Genomic DNA, 25,780 nt, shown 5'->3' on the forward strand with positions numbered 1-25,780 from the left:
AGGTCTTGTCAAGGTCTTCTTCCCAGGCACTCTATCACTAGTACAGTTACTTCTATTCTCAAACTTACAAAACATGTGATCGCACATGCTTCTCTTATGTTCATGAAAGCAATGCCCAGGAGCTTTCCACTCCTGTGGCCAATAGACCTCCTTGCTGGCCTGCCTTTCTCTGACCACTGTCGGGCGCCACCCCACCTAGGGGGCGTGGCGCTGTTAGGGGCAGCAAAGGGCCTGGACGAGTGTAGGGATCCCTTCCGGGTCGCTTGACCCGGAAAGGGAATGCCACCCACAAGCGGAAGTTTTAGGGATAACAAGTCCGGCGACCCGGAAGTAATTAAGTAATTAATTTATTCTACAATAAATAAGAGAGGTCAATGGAGTAATTGGCCAGAAATGTAATCTAATAAAAATACACACTGTGAAGACCAATTTGACTCAAGTGCTTCTATGAGAGCGGGGGGGGGGGGGAAGTGCCCTTTGTATGCCACCTATTGATTGGCCTCTGTGTACCCAGATTACACATTGGAAATCTGTAAAGCACGTTGTAATTTCATGTGGGTTCATGTGGATGTAATCAGTTTATCCGTGCCCCGCCCCCTCCCCTCGTAGCCTTGGCTGTATCAGTTCCGCTCAGTGCTTAATTTGTAAAATAAGTTCATGGCCCAAAGGTTTTCTTAGGAGCCCATCATTGGTTCTGTCAAATTCCGGATTTGCCAGATACGAAGACTACCATAGTTCCACCTCATTCCACTTTCTTCCACTGCCCTACACTTCCTGTCTGTTTTAGACACTCTTATTTCTTCTTTTTCTTTCTAGTTTTCTCCTTTTGTCATTGTTTCCCTAGTTTTCCCTTTCTTCCTTTTCTGTGTTTCTCTTTTGCTCTAGGTTGAAATTTGATGCTAAAATAGTAAGCCCAAGGCCAGAAAAATGAGCACCAGTGCCCACCTCCCACACACACCACTGCCACAAGTGATACCCTTCTCCTACTACTGCCCTTGCCTGGGTGTTGGCATTTGGTGCATCTCTCGTTGAGCGTCTGTGTCATGTTCAAAGAGCTGTGGGTGAAGAAACCATTAATAGAGTAGAGATATATTAATATATTTGTATTGAAGCGTTTTTGAGCTGAACAGAGCCTCTCATATAACATAATAGTTCACAGTCATCTTATATTTCTTACGTTTAAAAATAATATTTTTGACGACAGAAAGAGGTACTAAATCCTCTGCCTGCACCATTTACACTTCCCCGCAGTCATCACCATGTAGCAAACAAACATGGTAACGAAGACATGTTCATTTGAGCGTGGACAGGGCTACCAGCTCACAAGATGGCCGCCGGATCGGCCCTGGCAAATGATGAATAGAATGCGCGCTCACAAATGGCTTTGCATGGGATATCTTCCACACAAAGTAAGCCAGATGCCTGCAGTTTACAAGCGGATGATTGCCTGACTTGATGCCCGGATTATTTTGGATAGGTTTTCTGCAGCGCTCGCGTTAATCAAGCCGTGGAGCTTTCTGGTGTACGAGCAGGCCTTTGTCTCCCTGCAGAGTGCACCTGCTATCACTCAGGAGATGATTTTTAGAACACATTTGCTAAAATCATTTGGAACAGTTACAAGCTAGGTCTGCCAGATATGGAAGGGTAAGTGGGCAACAACTGTTCCTCAACACAAAATGAAAACCAGAGAAAAGTATTTAAATATGTTAAAGGATCAAATGAAGGGCTTTATCGCAGAAGAGGGAGAGCAGATTCTTTCAATAGATTACTTTCTTTGTATAGTGTTTTTATTCTTAAACTCTTTTAACATTTTTATTTCGAATCAAGATTGGCTCGTTATTTTATAGAACAATATTTCCCTCCAAAATTTCTAACACAACAGGTAATCAGAATTCCAAAGCTCTTGTAAATCTTTACAGTCACCACATAACTACATCTTGCACCCTGGTCAAAAAGGAAGATCATCCTGGAGTGATTCTGAAGTCATTGGATGACTTCAGCCAGGCTTTTCCTGCAATTCTCTGGGGACGTCATCCCAAACCATCCTGGAGTCTGCCCACGGGGCAAAAAATGTAAATGGGATGACTCTTACTGTAATCACAAAAACTATTCTAGGATGGTGTTCTGATGACTTCCACTGGCAGGGAGTGATTACCTTTTACAACTCCATGAATACTAATTGACAACTTTAGGATGAGTGTGAATTACTCCAGGATGGGCTCCAGACAATTTAAGGATGATTGTGGATTATTCCTGGATGATCCTATTACCGCTTTAGGATGGAAGTGGATTACTCTGGAATGATCCCATGATAATTTCAGGATGAGTGTGGATTACTCCAGGATGATTTAATGATAACTCAAAAAGGAGCCTAAATTATTTAGGATTATATTAGGACAACTACAGAATGAGCGTGGATTACTGGACAATGACTACATAAGGTCTTTAAGATGGCTATGAAATACTCTTGCAGGATTTTATGCCAATGGCAGGCCAAGTATAGATAGCTTCCAGGTGATTTAATGAATAACTTAGAGTGGCTGTGGATCAATAATAAATCATTACGGGCTGGATTACACCTTAAAAATTCCATGTCACAAGCACATTAGCCGACTGCCAGTATTCCCTTGCAGGGTCCCACTATTCGTTTAGGAATATGGATTTGCGGGTAGGGAAATATTTAGAGGATCACCTCCTCAATGAACCTTCTGGTCAAAAACAGGCCTCTTGGATGCAATATGCCTTCTTTATATAATACCATGAATTATTTGCAATGCCATGAGTTCTAAAGTAAGGCCTAGATTTACAAAATGGTCACTTAACGCAGCACAACACCCAAATTTGCTGCGTTGCATCACAGGGAGAGAGCATGAAAGTGCCATGTCTACCCCTCTCCCTTGCACCACTGCACCATTAGGCAGTCGAGCACCATGCACACACATTTGCACTATGGTGCAAAGGTGTCTGCGAGAGTCTAGCTTAGGTTTTTTACTGGAAGGGCCCCCTTGCAGTACAAAAAATACTATGCCTAGAAAAACCTGAAAACTTTTCCCATGTGGAGGAGTGTTGTAACAAATACCAATTTGCTCTGGTGTATAATATATATTAGTCTCACATGGAAGGTCCGTTGTACTGTAGAGGGCATTGAATGTTAAGTGCAACTTTTTACTTGATATAGACAAATTGTTTTACTCTGCATGTTGAAGCGCAATACCAATAACAGTACCTACCCTGTTCTTCAATGCAAAAAAAATAATTACATGTTGGGGAACACTTCGAACAGTATGTACTGAAAGAGTATATTTTTAAAAAGCACTGGAGTGCACTTTGTATTCATAGCTCTCTGTGTTATAAATGAGATAGGTTTACCCTTTGCCACGAAGTAACATCATCAGATACTCATTTCAGAATCATCGTCAAGTCATCAAGAGCAATCACATCCTGTAAAGTAATCAGACAGCCATTTTCAAGTCATCCTGAAGTCATCAAGCTGAGTTTCTAAACTCTGCTGATGACCTCAAGAGCTTGATGATGTCTGATGTTCAGGAAATGACTTCTAGAGTAGTTGGATGATCATTCGATGATTCTGGGATGGCTTCTAAAGACATTCAGTTTGACCTGGGCAATTAATTCCAAGGGCATATTTTGATGCTTGACTTATCAGAGCAGTAGAAACCCCTTAGCACAAACGATACTTGTAAAATGTAAGTTATAAATGTGCAATGGGCCAGTCTAGACAACATATCCCCTCCAGTAAAACTATTTTACACATTTGTCATTATATATTCAATTGTAATAGGTTTTAAAGCATATTAAATGATGGCATCAGAGTGCACCAGGATTCAATAATCTTCGTTGGGGCTCTTCAATGCTTCCTTCTCTATCATCCTCCAGCAGTGCCCCTCATCTCTCCATAGCCCCTCTCTCACATGTTTTATAGTGCCTTTCATACTAGTGTAGGGGTTTTGAGCACTTTAGTTCACATTCAAATACAGAGAAAATGAATAATACATGTGTCAATAAGTGTATAGAAAATGTTACAGAAGACAAAGGGGGCTACAAGGTGTAGGATTCATGTCATCCATACTAGTAGCCATTTTTTAAGAGTGATTGGTCTGGAGAAGCTCAGTCCCAGGATTCAGAACGTAACACAGTGGTTAGGGTTGGCTTTACAAATATGAATTTTTCTGCCCAAACAAAACTTTTTTAGAAAATTAAAATAGTTAAAGACTGAAAAAAACAACTTTCTATCCTGTACCATGTAGTTTGCATGCAGCTCTTTGATGACACTTCATAGCTCACTGTGTTAGATTATGGTTGTAACTTATGAACTGAACAGTAACAAAAGGGTCTCTCTGATCTGCATGGTACACTTCCTTTGCAGCAGGAATATTAACCCTCTGCCTACCTTAGTTGAGTCAAAACTGCCACTAGACAAAACTCTGATATTGATCCTAACGGTACATTAATCACCAGAGTTATCTTGACATCCCACCTTTGGGTAATATGTATTACCTGTCAATGGAGATAAACATCAACAGAATGTCTTGACAGAGGTATTGGACCGTGGACAACTGATGTGACATTTTTCTGACCATTGCAGGCAATCTACATTTTGCGAGGTGTATGGACATTCCTTATGGTGTAAGGTTCAGTTTGGTGGGCACTCTAGTCCGCTCACAAGCTCAACTCATGCATTTCTGGACTCAGGGTTGGATACCGAGGCGGAAAAGGAGAAGGGACACTAGTGAGAATTATTCAATTTTTAGGCAGATTTACATAGCTTGAACTCGACTCAACGGTATTAGAGCGCTTTACATGACGACCAGTTACATTACACAAGGACACATACTTTTTTTAGACATGAGGAGATTGAGTGATTTGCTCAGAATCAGAAGATGCTGAGACTCGAACCTGGTTCCCCAGTTCCACAGTCAGCAGCTGTGGCCGTTAAGCCATATCCTGTCCCAGAAATGTCATTTGGGACTTTCCAGTAATGCTGATGGCAATCTATCAATGGTCCTGTAATCAAGGCCCCTGGAAATGTGTGCCTCTGTGGCTGTTGAGCATTGTGAATGATTATGGATTTACCACACTCACCACATAGTCCAGCTCTGCTGTAGAAATGTGCATATTCCTACCCAAAAATTATTTCTAGCTCAAACAAATCCAAAATTACCAATAAAGCACCACACATGTGGCAGGCAGTGGCAGACTCTCTGAAAATTCTAACTGGTCACCTATCAACTCCTGTTTGCAGTATTTACACGGTGGCAATAAGATTAAACATTTATACAAGTATTAAAGTATGTTAAAATGATAAAATAGTGAAATATTGCTGCCAGCAAGGGTGCCACATTATGCTGCCTAATGTACCCTTTCTTGCCACTTAATTAGGTAAACTCTGCCACATATGTTAATCATTCTTTGTCACATAATTCCAGGGGTCCTACTAATAATTTTATCATTGCAATCTTCATTCAATATTTGAAAAGTGGCCTTATAGTTAAGTGATAATGTTTATTAACCGCATGCGCGCTAGCGGTTTTCCCGCTGTGCGCTGCGTTTTTTTTAAAGCCGCGTTACATGACGAGCTCAGCTCGTCATGAGCGTACGAGCGTCGTCACTCATGACGAGCTGAGCTCGTCATGAGCGCCGAAGTGGTTAAAATCTCAGCCCTACTTAACTCCAATTATTGTTATTCGTATGTGTTAATACTCATGTGTGGGTTTACATCTCTGGAGGCAGTAAGTCTGAAAGGTGGCACTTACCCTCTATTTCCTCCACTGCTATGTCTGTCAGTTTTCAGATGTAGGTAAACAACATTCACCACTTTATTCGGATCTGTTGAGCTTGAAGCTTTTTTCAGACCCGGAGACCAGTCCAGGTTATTGCTTCTGACGTATGTGTATATTTCTATCTGTGACATTTGCAAAGCTGTGGAACACAGGCAGCCCTCATCTTATTTTCAATGTCTGAACTGCCACGTGACATGCACCTTTTATGTTGAAGACTACCAGACAGCACAGCTGTCTGATTGTGAAAGAACATTTTTGGGGACATTCTGAAAGCTTCCCTGGGAATGCATTTCGTCCATTGCTTACAAATGGGTTTGTAGGTTGTGACTCACATTTGCTTTTTTCCTATTTGCTGGCTGTATTTGTTTTAGGCTTTCCAGCATATCGTTGTCCCTCCCTTGGAACATAGCCTGTTTGCCGTCACTCAAGTGCTCGCTTTCTGTAAACAGTCATTTACATGTTGTTCCTATCCTGTCATATTTGCTGGGCATTCAAATACAGAGGTCAAATGTTAGGCTCTGGCTTCCAAGGGAGCTTGCTGTTTACTTTTCCTTCCCTGACTTTAAAGGAAGAGGATTTATGCGACAATCTTGCTGTATACGTGGGTGGGAAAGGAAGGTTTTTTTTCTAGCACTCAATACAATTCAAATGTCTGTAAAAGAACTGTTAAAATATTTTAGAATATATCAAAATTAGGAAAGCGCAAATGAAGCACATTGTTTTGTAATTCTGAAGTGTGGTGGAAACAAATATGTGAATATGATCAACACAAAGGAATGCACTAGGTGATGCCACATTGTCATTTGTGGGCTACATAGTTTTATCAGTAAAACAGTAAGTGCAAATGTGATGTTAATTCCCTTTGAAAATGTGTTGTCTGTAATTGCAGTGCGCTTCCACACCATGCATACTCAACTTTACGTCAGTCCATTCTATGACACTCTACTCCACTATACGACACTCCACTTTACAACACTGTACTCTTTGACACACTTCTCTACAACACTCCATGCTATTCTACTCTATCCCACTCCACCCTACGAAACTACACTCTAAGCCACTCCACTCTAGAGCACTCCACCCCAAGACGCAACACCCCACTCTATGCCACTCGACTCGACTCCACTCTGTCACTCCACTCCACTCTACGACACTCCACTTTAGGGCACTCCATCCTACGACACTCCGCCACACTCTACACACTACACTCCACAACACTTCATTCTATATCCTTTCACTTTCCGACAGTCCTCTCCACAACACTGGATGCTGGTCTACGCCCCTCCACTCTACAACACACCACTTTACTCCAATCTAGGCCACTCCAGACTATGCCACTCTACTCTATGACACTTTACTCCACTATACACTACACTACTCCACTCTACTTCACTCCACTGCACTACATGGTACTCCACTCTATGACACTTTACTCCACTCTACAACACTCTACTTCACTACTCCACTCTATACCACTCCACTGTACGCTATTCTATGCCACTCCACCCTTCGACACTCTATGCCACTCCACTCTGACACTCTGCTCTACACCCAACCATTCTGTGCCCTTCCACCCTACCCCACTCCACTCTACTCCACTCTACAACACCCTTTTCCACTATGTGTCACTGCACTCTACAACACTACTCCACTCTACACCTCTCAACTGTACGCCACTCTATGCCCCTCCACTCTTTGATACTCAATGCCACTTCACCCTAGGCCACTCTACTCCACTCTGTGCCACTTCACTCCATGCCTCTTTACAGCACTCCACCCCACTCTACAACTCTACGCCATTGCACAACACTCCACGACACCCTGCAGCACTCCACTCTACTCTACACTATGGCACTCAACTCTACATCACTCAATGCTGCTCCACTCTATGGAACTTTCCTCCACTCCACTCCATGCCACTCCACTCTATTCCATGCCACTCTACTCTATGCCACTCTCCTGTATTCCATACCACCAACTCTATGCCACTCCACTGTACTTTAGGACACTTTACTCCACTCTATGCCCCTCCACTATTCGCCCCTCCACTCGACGTCCCTCCACTCTATGACCCTTCACTCTACGACCCTCCAGTTCACTGTACGACACTCCACTTCATGCCTCTCTACACCCCTCAACTCTACTCCCCACCACTCTGTGACCCTCGACTCTACGACCCTCAACTATACGACATTATACTTGACAACACTCTATGACACTCTACAGCACTCCACACTACTCCACACTACGCCACTCCACTCTACACCACTCAGTGCCTCTCCACTCTACAAAACTTTACTCCTGCCTATGCCACTCCACTGTACTGTAGGACACTTTACTCCTCTCTTCGCCCCTCAACTCTATGCCCCTCCACTCTGTGACCCTCCACGACCCTCAGCTATATGACACTATACTTGACAACACCCCACCCAACTCTACTCTACACCACTTTACTCCACTGTATGCAGTTCTCTCTATGCCACTCTACACAACTTTACTCCACTCTACGCCACTCCACTCTACTCCACTCTATGACACTGTATGACACTCTACTCTGTGACCCCCCTACTCTAAGGCACTTCACTCTAAGACACTCCATTCCACTCTACTAAACACTTTTCCACTATGTGTCACTGCACTCTACGACACTACTCCACTCTACACCCCTCCGCTGTATGCCAGCCACTCTATGCCACTCCACTGCATGTCACTCTATGCCACTCCACTCCACTCTACCCTACTCCACTTTACACCACTCCACTCTATAACACTCCACTCTATAACACCCCACTCTATGACACACCAGTCTACAACACTCCACTCTGCGAAACTTTACTCCACTCTACAACACTCTACACTACTCTATGCTACTCCACTCTATGGCACTGTACTCCACTACGACACTCTATCTCACTCCACTGTACTTTACTGTGTGCCACTCCACTCTACAGCACTCTACTCCACTATACGCAATTCCCTATATGCCACTCCATACTACTTTCCTCTACTCAACGTCCCTCCTCTCTACTCTATAAGACTCCACTCTACGCGACTCCACTCTATGACTGTCCACTCCACTCGACAATGCTACAATCTACTCTACTCCACTACTCCAATCTCCACCACTCCACTGTACACCACTCTATGCCACTCCACTCTACGACACTCTACGACACTCTACACCTTTCCCCTCTACAACACTCCTCTCTACAATGCTCTGCTCTATGCCACAATACTTTAAGACACTCCACAACACCTTAAGCTCCTCAAGGTCATTCCACTCTACGGGGCATATTATCAAGGACCGGTGTTAAAATTATCGCAGTTTTATCTGCAGGAACCTGCCGATAAAACGGCGATAATGGGCTTGATAATACGCCCTTGTTAATTCCCATAGAAGCCCATGTTCTGATGTTAACATGGGCTTCTATGGGAATTAATAAGGGCGTATTATCAAGCCCATTATCGCCGTTTTATCGGCAGTTTCCTGCCGATAAAACTGCGATAATTTTAACACCGGTCTTTGATAATATGCCCCTACATTACTCTAGTCCAATCTACACTACTCCCTTGTACTCCACTCCATGCCATTCCACTCTACTCCACTCTGGGTCCATCTACAGTATGCCCCTCTACTCCTCAACACTTTACTCTGCTCTACATCCTTTAACGCCACTCCATTCTGTCACACCACTCCACTCCACTTTATGCCACTCCATTCTCCTCTACAACACGTTACTCCACTCTAAGCTGCACCACTCCACTCTATGCCACTCCACTCTACAACACTGAACTTCACTCTACACAACTCCCTCTATGCAACTTTAACTCCACTCTACACCACTCTACTCTACTCCACTACTCTGACACACTAATCCACCCTATTCCATAACTCCACTCTGCACCACTCCACTGTACTTCCCTATATGCCACTCCACTCTGCACCACTCTACTCTGACACTCTACTCCACTCTATGCAACTCCACTCTACAACACTCTACTTAACTTTACACAACTCCCTTTATGCATCTTTACTTCACTCTATGCCCCTTCGCTCTACTTCACTCCACTGTCCTCCACTCCACAACACACCACTCCACTGAACACCCCTCTATGCCACTCCACTCTATGACATTCTATGCTACTCCACTCTATGATACTCTACTCTACTCTACACGCCTCCACTATGCCATACCACTCTATGCCACTCTACTCTACTCCACTTCAATCTACTCCACTCTATGACACTCCACTCCACTCTATGACACTATGCTCCACAACAATCTCCTCCTCTCTTCGCCACTCCACTAAGTGACACTCCACTTTACACTACTCTCCTCAATGCCACAAACCTTTAGCCACGCTGAACAGCAGCCATGCTGGTGTACAACATGGCTAAAACACTGGCAAAGTCATTAGCTCTTGCATAGGCGAAACCTATCAGCTTTTCTAATGCCTGTTTACTATTCCCACCACGTACGCTCTCACAGTGTGTGAGGGAGGTCAAACAGTGGTTGAACAAATTTAGAACATGTGATATGATGTATGGGGAAATAATTCAAGCAAATACACATCTATTTTTTTAAAGTGACATTCAGGTAACCCTATGGGACATAAGACAAGCTTTACTTTGCCATTCAACGAAAAAGGAGAATGCCTCAGAGTTAAAACAACTGTCAAGTACATTGTTACACAGTCTAATTAGTTAAATAATTAGAGGTGTGCTTTATACGTTTTTGCGTTGCTTTTTCTACACAACAGGGACAGGTATGCCAGATGATTACTTGGCTGACTCTGTGAACACAAAACGCTACAATGTAGAACCTTCGGATTCTGCGTTCAATTACATGGGCTCTGTGTACCCAGGGCGACAGAACTCTGGAGACGGGCGACTTGGGGGCGGATCCTCCGCGTGCAACCATCGCTCTGGTCAGCTGTCTGCAGGGGCACCAACATCTACCGTACTGCGGCGTCAGACAAACAGCCCTACACGAAATGGAGCCTATCACGAAGGGAACAGAAGTGGTGAGTTCATGGAATGTTTGTGTTCATTGAGAAATCACGAGAACAACTCTTTGGCCTAAAAACTCTATAGTTAGCAGCATTTCCGTGATGAAAACACCTGTTACCATTCATCATATTTTATATGATATCCGCTCATAGTTATATGTAGACCTTTCAAAGATGACTTTCAAAATCCCACATGTTACCTGTTAATTTTAGAGGTGGGGTCGCCCATCATTTGTAAAGTAAAACCCATACAGGTTTTCGAGATATTCACAATGCATATACATGAGGCGAATTACCATATAATCAAAGTCACTGTTCATCCGTAGCATAATTATTGGTACTATTGGAAGCTTGAAGTTATTATTTGGTCCAGTTAAATGTTTAGGTACTGGATATGAAGGTTTCGCATTATTCATTGATTGCCATTGCCTCCATTAAATAATGATTCAGCTTTTGGACACACAACAAGCTTGGCAAAGTCAATAGGTCTTACTCATGCAAAAGCTATCAGCTTTGTCAATATATTTTAGCCATGTTCTACACCAATGTGGCTGCTGTTTATCATGGCTACAAGTTAGAGGCATAGAGCAGAGTGACACGGGGTGATGTAGAGTGGAATGGCAAAGAATGGAGTAGAGTGTCATAGAGTGGAGTGGCATGGAGTGTTGTGTATTGGCGTGGCATTAGAGTTGTCTTATCTAGAGTGTCGTACAGTGGAGTGGGTTTAGAGTAGAATGCATTGGCTTATAGTGCTGCAGAGTCTAATGGTGTAGAATGCAGTGGCGTAGAGTTCAGAGGCTTAGAGTTCAGCAGCATACAATGTAGCATCATAGAATGCAGTGGCACAGATTAGTGTGTTGCATGGTAGAGTGCAGTGGTGTAGAGTGCAGTAGTGCAGAATAGAGTAGTGCAGAGTAGAGTAGGTGCAGAGTGGCATAGACTACAGTGGTGCAGAATGCAATGCTGCAGAGTAGATTAGAGTGGCATTGAGAGTAGTGGTGTAGAGTGATACAGAGTAGAGTGGTGTAGAGTGGTGCAGAGTAGAGTATAGTGCCGTAGAGTGCCATAGCATAGAGTGCAGTGGCATAGAGTGGAGTGCTGCAGAGTTCAGTGGCATAGAGTGGTATACAGTGGCATGGAGTGGCGTAGAGTAGAGTGGAGTGGACTGGTATGGAGGGACTGGTGTCGAGTGCGTAGGCGTAGAGTGTTGCAGAGTATAGTGGCATATAGTGCAGTGGCATAGACTGCAGTAGCATAGAATTCAGTGGCGTACAATGCAGTGGTGTACAATGCAGTAGCATAGATTAGAGTGGCGCATAGTAGAGTACAGTAGTGAAGAGTGTAGTGGTGCAGAGTGCAGTGGTGCAGAGTGCAGTGGCAGAGAGTGCACTAGCTTAGAGTACAATGGTGTAGGGTGCAGTGGTGCAGATTAGAGTAGAGTGTCATAGAGTGCAGTGGCATAGATGAGTGCTGGAACGTAGAGTGGAGTGCTGCAGAGTGCAGTGGCATAGAGTGCAGTGATACAGAGGAGTGTGGTGTAGAGTGCAGTAGCGCAGTAGCGCAGCATAGAGTGGCATAGAGTTCAGAGGCAGAGTGTTCAGTGTTTTACAGTAGAGTGCCATAGACTTTAGAGTGGCATAGAGTGCATTGGCATACAGTATAGTGGCATAGAGTAGAGTGGCTCAGAGAGCCGTGGTGTAGAGTAAAGTGGTGCAAAGTAGAGTGCAGTGGTTCAGAGTGCAGTTAGGTAGAGTGCATTTGCCGTTGCATAGACTGCAGTGGCATAGAGTGCAGTGATTTAGAGTAGAGTGGTGTAGAGTGCAGTGGTAAATAATGGAGTGGTACAGAGTGGAGTGGACTGGTGTAGAGTGCAGTGGCATAAAGTGCAGTGGCGTAGAGTAGATTGTTTCAGGGTAGAGTGAAATGGCTTAGAGATGGTTGGTGCAAGGTAGAGTGGCATTGGTGTAGAGTGTAATGCAGTAGAGTAAAGTGATGTAGACTGCAGTGGCATAGAGTGTAGTGGTGCAGAATAGAATTGAGTGGCCACCGTGGATTGGCAGAGAGTGCAGGGGTGAAGAGTTGAGTGGTAAGAGAAGAGTGCATTGGCATAGAGTGTATTTGCATAGAGTACAGTGGTGTAGAGTGCGGTGTTGCAGAGTGGCGTGGATTGGAGTGGCATAAAGTGGAGTTTCGCAGAGTAGAGTGAGTGGCCTAGACTGGAGTGGAGTAAAATGCAGTGATGAAGAGTGCTGTAGAGTAGAGTGGAGTGGCGTAAAGTGATTTGGCATAGAGTAGAGTGGTTCAGAGTAGAGTAGAGAGGCGTAGAGTGAATTGGCATAGAGTGAAGTGGCATAGAGTGCAGTGGCATTGAGTGAAGTGGTTCACAGTGGAGTCGAATACAGTGGTTCAGAGTGCAGTGATGTGGAGTGGTGTAAAGTGGAGTGGTGCAGAGATGAGTGGAGTGGCATAGAGTGGAGTATGCATGGTGTGGTATTATAGGTAACACACTTTCAATTGAAATGACCATTATATTTGCACAGACATACAGTTTTACTAATAAAACTATACAGCACACAAACAATAATGTGTGGAAATGGCATCATCTAGTGTATCATCTAGTGTATTGATTTGTTTTGATCATATTAAAGTATTTGTTTCAAAAACACTTCAGCATTAACAACAAATGTACTTTCCTAATTCTGATATATTCTGAAATACTTGTACTCTTTATATAAATGTTATTGTGTTCTAGAAAAAAACACTTCCTTCACCAGTATCCAGCAAGATTGTCACATTAGTCCTTTTATTTTGAAGTCTCAGAAAGAGAAGTGAACACCAAGGTCCCTCAGAAGACTGAACCTGACATTTCGCCTCTGTCTTTGCATGCACAGAATTCTCAAGGATTGCTCACAAAATCTCTCCTATCTTATCCCAAACTAAATAGTGTTTATTACACAGAACATTACACAGAACTGACTGGACCCAATCACGATTACGCTAATTGTCTCTTAAAGATAATCTGACATGCTGGAACTGCAATGAGGAAACTGGTGCTCTACCACACCTTTTGTATTTCGACCGCTCAGTGTCTCCATTCAGGATAAGTTATTTACTTGTATCTCAACACTGTTTGGCTTTCAATTCAAAAGAGAATTCACTTCTCTCATTAATGGATTTCTAGATCCACAGGTAGGCTTGACTAATGATAAAACTATTACTGGGCATTTTCTTAACAGCGTCCTGCAAGTCTGTGATCAGTAATTGGAAAGACCTCTCTACCACTTCATTCAAAGCAAGGTTAAACTGGATGATTCATATAAGAGAGACAGACAACATCGCTCTCCAACGATCCCACTGGAGACCTCAACATAAACCAATTTGGAAATCATTGGCCAATAATTTTTCCAGTGCTAATCCTTCCCTGAGGTGGTCCTATCCCATTTACACAACATCACTATCAGTTGATGGAACCACTAGAATATACCTTAGAGCTAGTAACCTGTTCATCATAGGTACTTATAACAGTGTCCACTCTTACTCACTTCTCGATATTCTTTTCCTTCCTCTGCCCTATTTTATCTGTGATGATGGTCTGTTATAAAGTATATCACCATGGTATAGCAACTTTCCTGGATACATTGTTTGCTAATTAAGTCTAATCTCCTGTGATTTCCAGACTTTTTGCTTCATCTGGAGAGTATTGTTGTATACTTTACGAAGGTTTGCACCAGGACTCGGATAGTTCTGATAGTTCGGATAGTTCTGTTATTCTTCCCTGATACGTTTCCTTTTATATCTGTTATGTGTATTCTGTTTTGATCTGATTATTTTCTTTACACAGCACTTTAATATTACCTTTTTTAATACATTTTCTGTAAAATCCAATAATGAATTTGAAATGGAGAGAGAATGGTAAATCTGACCCCTCCAAAGTCCAACATTTTCCTTACTGCTGTTCAAATTGGAGTGGGAATAGTAAATCTGACCCCTCCAAAGCTGAACACTCTCCCTCCTTTTGCTAAACTTGGATTGGGAATAGTCAATCCTAACCCTGCAAATCCAACAATTTCCCTACTGTTGCTGGGTTAGGAGTGGAAATGTTTATTTTTTCCATTGTTATAATATGTATTTTCCATTTTTTATCAAATTAAATAATATGTCATATTTTAGTTCATATGCTTTTGTTTTTAATTATTTATGTAATTTACTATAAGTTTTTATAATATATATGCTTGTTAAATTGATATTGTTATAAATAATTGTAAAGCGATACATTTGTATTAATTGTTTAAATATTGTTTTATTTTTTTAAGTATATAGTTTCTTTGTTTTAAGTTTCTATTGTTACATTTTTTAATGTTACATTTATTCACTTTTATTTGAATTATTATTTTAAACCTTAATATCTAAGTTTAATTAAATAAGTGTAGTAACATCAATATACTTACCTGTTTTCTGATGATATTCTAGTCCAAGATATGCTTGACTCCACATTTTTCTAGTTGACATACAAAGTATGTAAATACAAGTTCCTGATATAGTTTTCGCAATATTTATGTTTCGCAATATTTTTGTCCAAAATGTTTTGTCATACAACCTCATCCAGAGCAAGCGATGCCCTCGGGAAATTATACTGTCAGCTCCAAAAACACATACAAACAATTATGCATTCAAACCATTTAATAATACAAGAAATTCACCATTTAATGAATTTATTAATCTTGATCCTACGTGCAGTTTCAAAAGCACACTTGAAAAGTGCACCTGTTAACTGAAAATAATTAACACATTCAGATGCAGGACTGTGAGCCTTAAACTAAACTAAGTTAAATTAAGAATAATTTCTAACCAATTTATCAGCACCCTAATGAGATACTACGTGTGGACTATGGATTATGACAATGTCATTCATGTAAACTGGATTAAAAAATCAAATACGGGTCGTGTATTCCAGACACTACATTTGACTGTGTAAGATTTGATTTAGAAATACAAAAATAGATGAAGGGGGGAATAGGGGAATTATTGAGATACATTGGTAAACCAGAACCAGTAATATACTGTAATGTTTATGATGAAGGTTATAAACCGAACTGCTCTTTAAATAAATGTATAAAGCAAGGGGAAGAAAGGTAAGATAAGGGAAATTGAAAGTACATTGATACCTTGTAAATGTAAATGATTCCAAAAGGAGAAAATGTATTTCAAAATTGTTCATTTGAAGAGATTGGATGACATCTATTCTTCGAATGAAAAAGGAGGAATTTAATCGATTCATTCACACGAAGGAGTGCGTATAAAGTGAGAGGTAGGAATTCCTAAACCCTGGGGACACATTACCTCTTTAAACTTCCCCCCCTCCCTTCAGTCTTTAATGATACACACTGTGTGCCTTTGCTATTTGAGTTGTCTGGAATCTGAAGAAGTGTCCTTTGTGGTCCTGAAAACTTAAAATACACCCATGACATCGCTAAATCGCTTTCGCTGGTTCAGTATTACCTTTCGCCTCCCTACAATCTTCATCCAAACTCTCCCCCAAACCTATTTCTGTGCATCTCACACCTGCTAAAATCAGTAGTGTGGGGAAAGTGCAGAGGAAATAATAGGGCTGGAAAATCATTTACTGCAAAATGTCAACCTTATTTAAATATCTCCATACAAAATGTCAACGAGCACCTGAGCTAACTTCAAGTAATTGCACCCGAATGTAGCAAGACTGGAGATGGAAAAGTAAATAAACAGTCCTATAATAGCTGGGAAGTAGGTTTGGCTGGCATTAGCGCTGTAAATAAGGCTTAATTTTTATTTGTCAGCTGTGCTGTGTTCCATGTGTTGGTTCAGTAAAATATTTGCGATAGTTCTTGCCCAAACTGACCCCAAACCCGTTTGTGCAAAACTGTCACCTGTTAAAATTGTTATCATGTAGAATAGTTATGTCTGAGAAAACATACACAGCAAAGGATATGTTCGAAAGCGCAGACTGACAAAATGCCACGTTTATATCTCCCTACAAAAATCTGAAGGTCTTATTTATGAAAAGTGTTGCATCTCTGCGTGAAAACAGCGATGCAAGACTTTTCAGTGCGCCCTCCTTGCGACACCATAGATGCGCCATATTTACTGTACGGCGCTCAATGTCGCAAGGATTTACAAATACGTCAGTATTCCTGATGTATCTTTAGGCGCAACAGTGACGCATTACTGGGGTGTGCCTGAAAACAGATACAACTCCAGCAATATGTCCTTTCACATGGGGCTTTTGAAAGGGCCTGTGTCAGTCTTACACCTGCTGTGAGGCACGCGTAAGGATTTGACCAGTGGCGTCCTAGAAATGTCGCAGTGAAATCTCATAGATTTCACTGCAACACTTCTACAAGCCTTTTCTGTGCCGGAGAGCCCACCCTTCATATATTATACCTGATGCAGGTATAATGTAGCGCAGGGGTTTACAAAGTGACGCATCTGCTTAGACGTGTCACTTTGAAAATACAGCGCATCGTGGTGCAATTTGTTCGGTGCCGTAACATCACAAAAAGTGGCACAATGGCAGCAGAAAGGACCCATAAATAAGCCCCTGATTGTCAAGCACTTGCCCCCACAAGTTGCTAGTGACAGAGTATTTCTTACACTCAGTTTTATAGTGGTTGCGAAGGGAACTTGGCTGTATTTAGGATTTGAACACAGGTTCAGAGTTTAGCAGAGAGATATTTGTGAAAAGTTTACATTTTTCTAGTCTGTTTTGTATACTTTGTTTTGTGGTTTATGTGTTTCTTATGAAAATATGAAATGTAGGCGCTCATAGGTAAGATACATTATTTTATCACTTCCATACTCTACACTGTTAAATTACTTTGCTTCAGAGCACCCTCATTGAAACTACCCACAATGAGGCCTATTCACAAAGACATTTTGGAATTGGGGATGAAGCTGTCATCGGTGCAGCAGGTGCAGTGGCACCGGGGCTCAGAGAGCTGAGGAGCACATTGAATCCTGATATTGGTTGTATTTTGCTACCCTCAACAGAGGTCAAAGGAGGCAATTCTCTTGTTTGCACCAGGGCCTATTTCATTCTTTCTACGCAACTGTTTGGCATACGACAATTCCACTCCTGTAGTACCCTTTTATGCCCTTATGCGCATTTGTGACCTTGATCCAAAATACCTAAAATTTAAATAAAATTTAATTTTTCTGGTAATATTCATACATAATTAGTACAAATAGACAGACTGTTCCCTCTTTGCCCTTTTACTAATGGGAAATTGAACGATTCAGGGCCAATTCACAAGGGCCTATAAGAGCAAGTAAAAGAGTACTCCTTTAGGACTACTTACTATACTGATAAATGCTTTTGTGAATTGGCAAATTCGGCAATATATACATAAATAAGAAAATAGTACGGCAATTTTGCACATCATCCAAAATCAGTGCACAAAGGTTGGGACTGAAAGCTGCCCTCCTTTGGAGCATCCCCCACCACTGTTCTGGCACTGCCTGGAGCACACACTGAGTATAGACATGAAGCCCAGGCATACAGTTGGAAGGCCCTTAATGCCTACGAAGTCCGCTCTAACAACCAAACCCACCACTTGGTAATAACATATACAATGAAACCTCCTGGCAGAGCCTTGAGACCAAATCATTTGGAAAAGCTAAAATACTCAATAGGCCCAATCCACCTAGGTAATTGTAGGTACACATAGATTTACGCCAATGCCTGGGTGTAACTCTTTGCTTAAACACAGTTCAGCATTCCTGGGGGAGATTTATGCATTGTAGTAAGAATATGTGCCCTCCTTCCTCCTTTTAGAAAGGAGAGGGGACACACACAACTCCAGATATGACCATAAAACGACTACTACTAATAACTTTACCTGTGTAATACCACTGCATGACTCACTGTTTAATATTTTTATTGCACGCCTACACCCATAATGTGTAGGTGGTGATATGATTTATTATTATACTTTTAATTTAGCCGACAGGTGCTTGCTGAAGTTGTGTGTGCCTATTATTGTGGACTGGTAAGTGACTGAATGTTAGAATGAGTCAGTGGGCGGATGAAAGGATACATGGGTGCAAGGATGAGTGACAGAGTGTATGTATTGTATCGTCCTCCCCAGCCTGGGCACCCGCCAATGACTATGCCACATATGCAGCTTGGTATTACATAACTGCGACCTCAAAACACTAAACCTGCATTCACTTCACTACGCTCTAACACTTACTTCACAGTTCTACGGAGTCCATTAGGAGCCAAAAGGGTTCTGTCATTGCTAATGCTAACTCACACAACACTACATCTCCCCCTCATTAAATATATACAATCATAGCTCTTTGATGAGTCTTCATGGCGCTTAGATCACACGTCCCGATCATGACTTCAGAAACTGGGGCCAGGCAGTAGAAATGTCCGTGATCTGTCTTGGCGCTGTAGGAACAATAGCTGTCAGGGAGTTTTCAATTGTCCTTTCAGAACCAGTTTCTACATTGACATCAGTGCTGGACGAGCGATGAGCCACATGTCGAAAATGCAAGAGATCTCACGTAATGGACTCCCAAGGACATTGGGCAGTCACCATGTGTCCTTTGCTGGTCACAGCATGCAATTGCTCAGCCAGCATCGAAGGGAACATCTGACTTTTGTTTTCTAGACTAAAGGACAAACACTCGATATCCTGTAGTAAAAGTAACATCATTTACATGTCAGCGCTTGTCTGCATAGACCTTCATTTTCCTTTTATGATCCAAGTTTTGTATACAGGTTTCTTCCTTAGTACTTGAATTTCTGTTGGTCTATTGAGGTAATGTGGTTGTAATGGCTCTCCTGAACTTTAAGGTTGCAGGGCTTTCTGGTGTGGTTGAGTGAGGGGTCAAAAGGTAAGCTCGAAGAGTAAAATTCAAGAAAGTTTTAAGGTCGAGTTTTTCCAATACAAAAAGCTAAATAGCTTTCTACTCATGAAATGGTCGACAAGGCCGTTGGACTGTGGCCAAAGAGGTATGCTCTTCTAATGCTTCACATTAAGATAACTGAGAAAGTCTGAATTCTAGACTGTTGAAAGGTGGGCCGTGGTCAGATTTTAAGATTGCAGGAACACCCCATGTCGTGAAGATGCTGTCTAATCTCTTGATGACTCTTTCTTGAATGATAGATGAGGGATCTACTATCATGGCATTATAGAGGCATTCTTGAGAAGTAGTCAACAGGTTTGGAATATTTCTGTGGAAAATTCATGATTCTGTATTTGAATTCTTGTACCTGTAGACCCCAATTTTCAATGCGAGAAGGCATCTTGGCCTTTGGATTGCCAAGGATGGTCAACAATGCTTGATGATCCGTCACAAGCGTAAAAGGTTTTCCATACAAGAATACGTGGAAATGTTCCCAAGCCCCCACCACTGCTAAACTTTCTTTCTCAGGTTGTGAATAAGCACGCTCAGTTTGGGACAAACTTCTGTTTACATATGCCACAATATGTTTTTGAACATTTGGGTGTTTGCAGTGCTGTGCAAGGATTGTGCCTAACTCGACCGGGCTAGCATCAACAATAACCTATGTATTAAGCTTTCAATCAAAGTATGCCATTTCAGTATCGTTCTCAATAGCTTGTTTGATTTTCTTGAAGCTTTGCTCGCATTCACGTGACCAATGAAGCATTCTTCATTTTCAAGTCTCGCAATGGAGCACTTACAGTGGCAACGTTTTGTATGTATCTAGAGCAGTAGGTTGCCTTGCCCAGGAATGAACGTAACATGGAAACATCTTGTGAGGTACTGGACAGTTAATAACGCTTGCACTTTAGCTGGATCTGTGGTCATACACCCTTCAAATATGGCCAAAGAATTTCTGCTTTGTCTTATGGAACTCGCATTACTCAGCATTTAAAGTTAAACCTGCATCAACAAGTAAACAACACACTTATGTGAGAGCTTATCGTGCTCCTTCTGTGTAGCTCCAAAAAACAATATGTCATTGTATTGTATTGTATTGTATTCCAGTCTTATATAGCGCAAAACACTGCCACCCAAAGGGTATCCTAAAATAGAAAGCATTCATGACAGGCTGTATGATATGTCGTATTACATCTTGAAAAAGCTCTGCAGCTGATGAAACACTGAAACTTAGGGCCTGATTTAGGTCTTGGCAGATGGGTTACTCCATCACAACAGTGATGGATATCCCGTCCACCTAAATATAAATCCCATTATATCGTGGCTGACCCCCCTCCCCTCGCACCGCAGCACCGAAGGCCGGATACGGTCACAGGAGAGACGACGGAGAAGTAGAGATTGCCCCCGGCTGCACAGGAGACTGTATGCGACCGGAGGCTAGGGCGCCCTGCCCAGAGGAGCGAGTGAAGTGAGCCCTGAGTCCAGCAAGAGCTGCAGGGGTGATAGGAGATTGAAGCCTGCCCCCATTGGCATCGGTGGACACCTGGTAATCTGTTGTCGGGCTTCTCGGGGTAATATAGGTTTGGAGCCCTGGTTTGTGATCACGCTCATACAGTGCACATATATCTACGAAGCGGAAGGGTCTGAGCCGACTTCGGACTAAAACACTACTTCTGCAAAAGTCTGCTGGCAAGATTCTGCTGGCAAACTCAACTCAACAGGCACACAGAGTCTTAAGGTATTTACTTCTCCCATCGCTCCCTCCCACCCGCCTGCTCACTTTTTAAAAACTACCTCCTTTGTTCAAAATGGCTGGGGCCATAAAACTGTAGGAATAAATCTCCCCCCCCCTACCTCTGATGTCCACGAGGCTCCTCAGCTTAACTCCCCCACACAGAGATAAGAATTCCTCCCAGCTAGACTGAGCATGGCTTGCTCAAATAGAAAGAGAAATTCCTTCCTTAAGCTGAAAGTAATAGCAGCAGACAGAGGACTAATATCTCTATGCCCCCTGCCTGCATGACTGTGAATGGAAACTGCTCCTCCCTGCTATCTATGTAGCAGCAATAAACAGAGGACTACTGTCTATATCTCACCTATTTGGCGGCCATTTTAGACCAGTCTCCCTTGTGGGCGGCCATCCTGGACTAGTCATTCTCATCACTATCTGAACACACACTAAGAACTTTGTCATTTTCGACTAATCCCAACTACAGAATACTTTGCTCAGTGATGTATCTACACCCTCTTGGGAAAGAATGCCTGCCTATTATTGCAATATTATATTTCTACCTATACTCTGAACATCTGTACTGCACAGATTGCTACCTCATTTATGAATGACTGTTCTGCCTATTATTGGATTTTTACACCTCTACCTGTACTTTGAACAATTGTAATGCACAGATTGCTACCTCATATACCTTTTAGTGCAGTATTATACTTCTACCTGTATTTGAACACTGGTAATGCACAGACTACTACCTCAGATACCTTGGTTCCTAACGAATGCCATTTCTGATTTTTGACTTTTGATTCATGTACACTACTGTCTTCACCTGTGTTCTGCTCTTATAGTCGTTCCTATTCTGTACATTTCCGCAACCTGCACCCATCCCCGCTTTCCTCTCCTGTATTGCACCGATTGCTATCTCATATATCACATACTTCTTCTGTATTCCGCACTATTCTACACAGTGCTGCAACCTGCATCCATTCTCATTCTTCTCTCCTGTAATGCACCGATTGCTACCTCATATATGTCTGGCTGCTCTCTAGGGCCACGTCTACCTGTATTTTGAACATTTGTAACACACAGATTGCTACCTCATATATTCTGACTGCTCTCTAGTGTCACTCCTACCTGTATTTGAACAATGGTATTGCACAGATTGCTACCTCATTTTTCTTGGTTGCTAATTAATGTCACTTTGATTTGTGATTTATGACTCATGTAAATGGCTGTTTGCATTTGTATCCTGCCCTTATATACTATCAGTATTATACCTACACTTACACCTTGTACTTTGGTTGCTAATTAATGACACATTGATTTGTTATTTTGATTCATGTAAATTGCTGTTTGCATTTATACCCTGCCCTTATATACTATCTGTATTATACCTACACTTATACCGTGTACTCTGTAATTTACCGTATGTATTTGCTCTATTGCACATTCTTATATCCTAGTGATGCTGGTTGATCACTAGTGCCACTTTTGTAATTTATAACTTACTACTGTGTAACCTACTGTATGCATTTGTTTTTCTGCACATGTGTCCCACTATAGTGCATTAGCGCATTCCCCCCATACCCACCTAATCCATCACCGCAACATGGATCCTATCGGCAAACACACATACAAAATCAACTACCCACCATCACTTACCAAAAAAGCCGCCAAACGCTTTAAACACAACTTCCTTAGGTCACACCCTGAAACTCCCTTTGTTGGCACTTACTTCTCACCGGTCAATGGATCCCTGAACACTGATCTCATCTTCCACACGACACGCAGAGCTCAATGGAGAAAAGCGTTCCTCATCTTACTCACCATCTCCTCCACCAGAAAATCCGCTCATAGCCTAACTCTCTCCATCACACCATCCCTAGTCTTCCCAGGCAGAGCCACCATCACTATTTACAATAACGGGGTTGTCCTAGCACAAGCTACAGACAGGAACCTGGAACTGCTAGACAACTTGTTCCCCACTTTCAAAGAACACCTCTCCAATTCACAGACCAACACTCATATCTCCTCCAGTCCCACCAACCATGACCTCACAGCTACATACTCCTCAATCAGGGGCACACCTACCACCCCTGACCTACCATCCCCCACCCACAACACCACTATCCCAATTCAGCTCTCAAGCACATACACAGATCGCTCCCCCTCAAACACCACTCACACCCCCGCCCCTTCTACCAACTCGCGGACCCCCACACATGCCTTCAACACTCCTATCACACCTACAGCGAGCATTAACACCCCGCTCATTGCTGACAGCACAGCTCCCACCCTTAACACACCTAACTTAATCCAGCACCAGAATGACACGCACTCCGACAAATCCCCCCCTTCATCCCCCCATTCTGAATCCCCATTACCCTCTAACCAACTACGCAGAACATACCTCCTCTCTTAAGTTAACTCCCCCTCCCCTCAACAGGATCATCTCCAATGCCGCTTCCCCTCCTACTCTCAGCCCCCACTATCCTCCCTGCACCCCCACCACGGCTATCAGTCTCCCAGACTACACCTTGACCCCCCCACCTACCACCAATGCCCTCACTCATACCACCAACGTCCTCCCTACCTCATCCACACCCCTACCACCCAAAAGCTATCGCCTCCCTAACTCCCTCCCGCACACCAACACAACGCAGACCTGCTCGAACACCAGCCCTCTCCCCCACCTGCACACGAATTCCCTTGTCAGCCAATCACCCCTGACTGCCACCTCCACCCCCACCACGTCCCCCACGATGGACTACATCATGGCCACCCTCTCTCAGATCAAAGAAGACATACACACCATCAAAGAACTACTCTCTATACACCCTATACACCCCTCACCCACCTCAACATTCCCTCCCAACTTGTCCCCTACTCCGCCGGCTGACTCCCTCACTCAACACGCCCCACCCCGGGCGTCAATCCCTGCTCATAGGCGCAGCAACTGCCCTCGGCCCCCGCATCACCCCTGCAACGTCTCACGCAACTACACCTCCCCGCCTAACTTGTCCCCCACCCTTCCGACTAACTCTCTCACTCAGCTATCCCCCAATGTGACCTCAATCCCAGGTCGTAATCGCAACAACCACCCTCGTCGCACCCACAACTCTTCTTCTGACCTAGACACACTCACACTTCTCCGCTCCTATGTCCCAGCCCCCCAGACTAACACAACTACCCCACACCTCAACATTCCCACGATACACTCAAATCCCCTTAGACCGCCCACACAAAACAGCAGATTCTCCATCCCCAATAACCTTAGAAAAGTCCCCCTCTCTCTAGAACCATCTACCACCCTCAACACACCCCGTCTCAAATGCACTCTTCTCAACTGCAGATCAGCCAAGAAACATTCCGCCGCCATTGCTGACCTCCTCTTATCGCGGGACCTTGACCTAATCATCCTGACTGAAACTTGGCTAACTGAATCTTCGACACCTATAATGGACATCTTGGTTCCTCCCGACTACCACATTATCAGGCTCGACAGGACAGGCAAAATAGGTGGTGGAATCGCATGCATCTACAGGAACAACCTCTCTGTTCAGAAAGTCAATTCCACCTCCCTACCATCCCCAACATCCTGGGAATACATCTGCCTTGACATTTTGAGTGAGGGCAAACCGATATGCTCGCTTCACAGCATTTACCACCCACCCAGGGACAACTTCACCTTTTCCCAAGAAATAATGGAGTTGATCTCAACCAATTCCGGACAGCAACTCACCCAAATATATCTTGGTGACTTCAACCTCCACTGGAACGATCGCAACGACGCAGTGGTAAATAGTCTTAAAAATGTCCTCGATGCCCTTAACCTCACCCAAATATGCAACAGCCCGACCCACGAGAAAGGTTCTACCCTCGAACTGATCATCTCCAAAGAGGACTCTATCCAACTCGAGTCCATCCAACCCTGTGACTGGTCAGATCATCATATTGTCACATTTTTTATCAATGAAAAAGTCAAAGTTAACCCGGCTCAACTCTCCAAGCCCAAAATCTGGAAAAGAGACTCGAAAAAGCTCAACCCAGGCTCTTTGCCCCCTAACAGTTGCAACCTCCTACTGCCACCGACAGACGCTACAGACGTCCAAACTCTGACTGACCACTATCTCAACGCTATGACCTCTATAATTAATGAGGCTGCACCTATGGAGCTGAAAAGAGTCTCTACTAAAATTTCCAAACCATGGTACGACGGGAGTCTCAATGAGGATAGACGAGACATGCGAATGGCAGAGCGTACCTGGAGATCAGCTCCCTCTGCAATGCACCTAAAAGAGCTGAAGCAAAAGAGAAATGCCTACTTCAGGAAAATAAAACGCTCAAAATCAGA

General features: G+C 43.1%; 1 protein-coding gene across 2 annotated transcripts in view; it reads left to right on the plus strand.

The window, feature by feature from the left end:
• The window catches only part of SCML4 (Scm polycomb group protein like 4), a 571,844-nt gene that overhangs the window by 508,866 nt on the left and 37,198 nt on the right, over window positions 1-25,780 (plus strand). Inside the window, exon 7 of one of the 2 annotated variants that reach the window (XM_078648414.1) lies at window positions 10,560-10,823. The exons of the other annotated variant lie outside the window; for it this stretch is intronic. Coding sequence (XP_078504540.1) covers window positions 10,560-10,823 — 264 coding nt within the window. The remainder of the gene's footprint in view (window positions 1-10,559; window positions 10,824-25,780) is intronic. 2 annotated transcript variants of the gene reach the window in all.

The sequence above is a fragment of the Lissotriton helveticus genome, chromosome 6 (assembly GCF_964261635.1).
Source record: "Lissotriton helveticus chromosome 6, aLisHel1.1, whole genome shotgun sequence".
Lineage (NCBI taxonomy): Eukaryota > Metazoa > Chordata > Amphibia > Caudata > Salamandridae > Lissotriton > Lissotriton helveticus.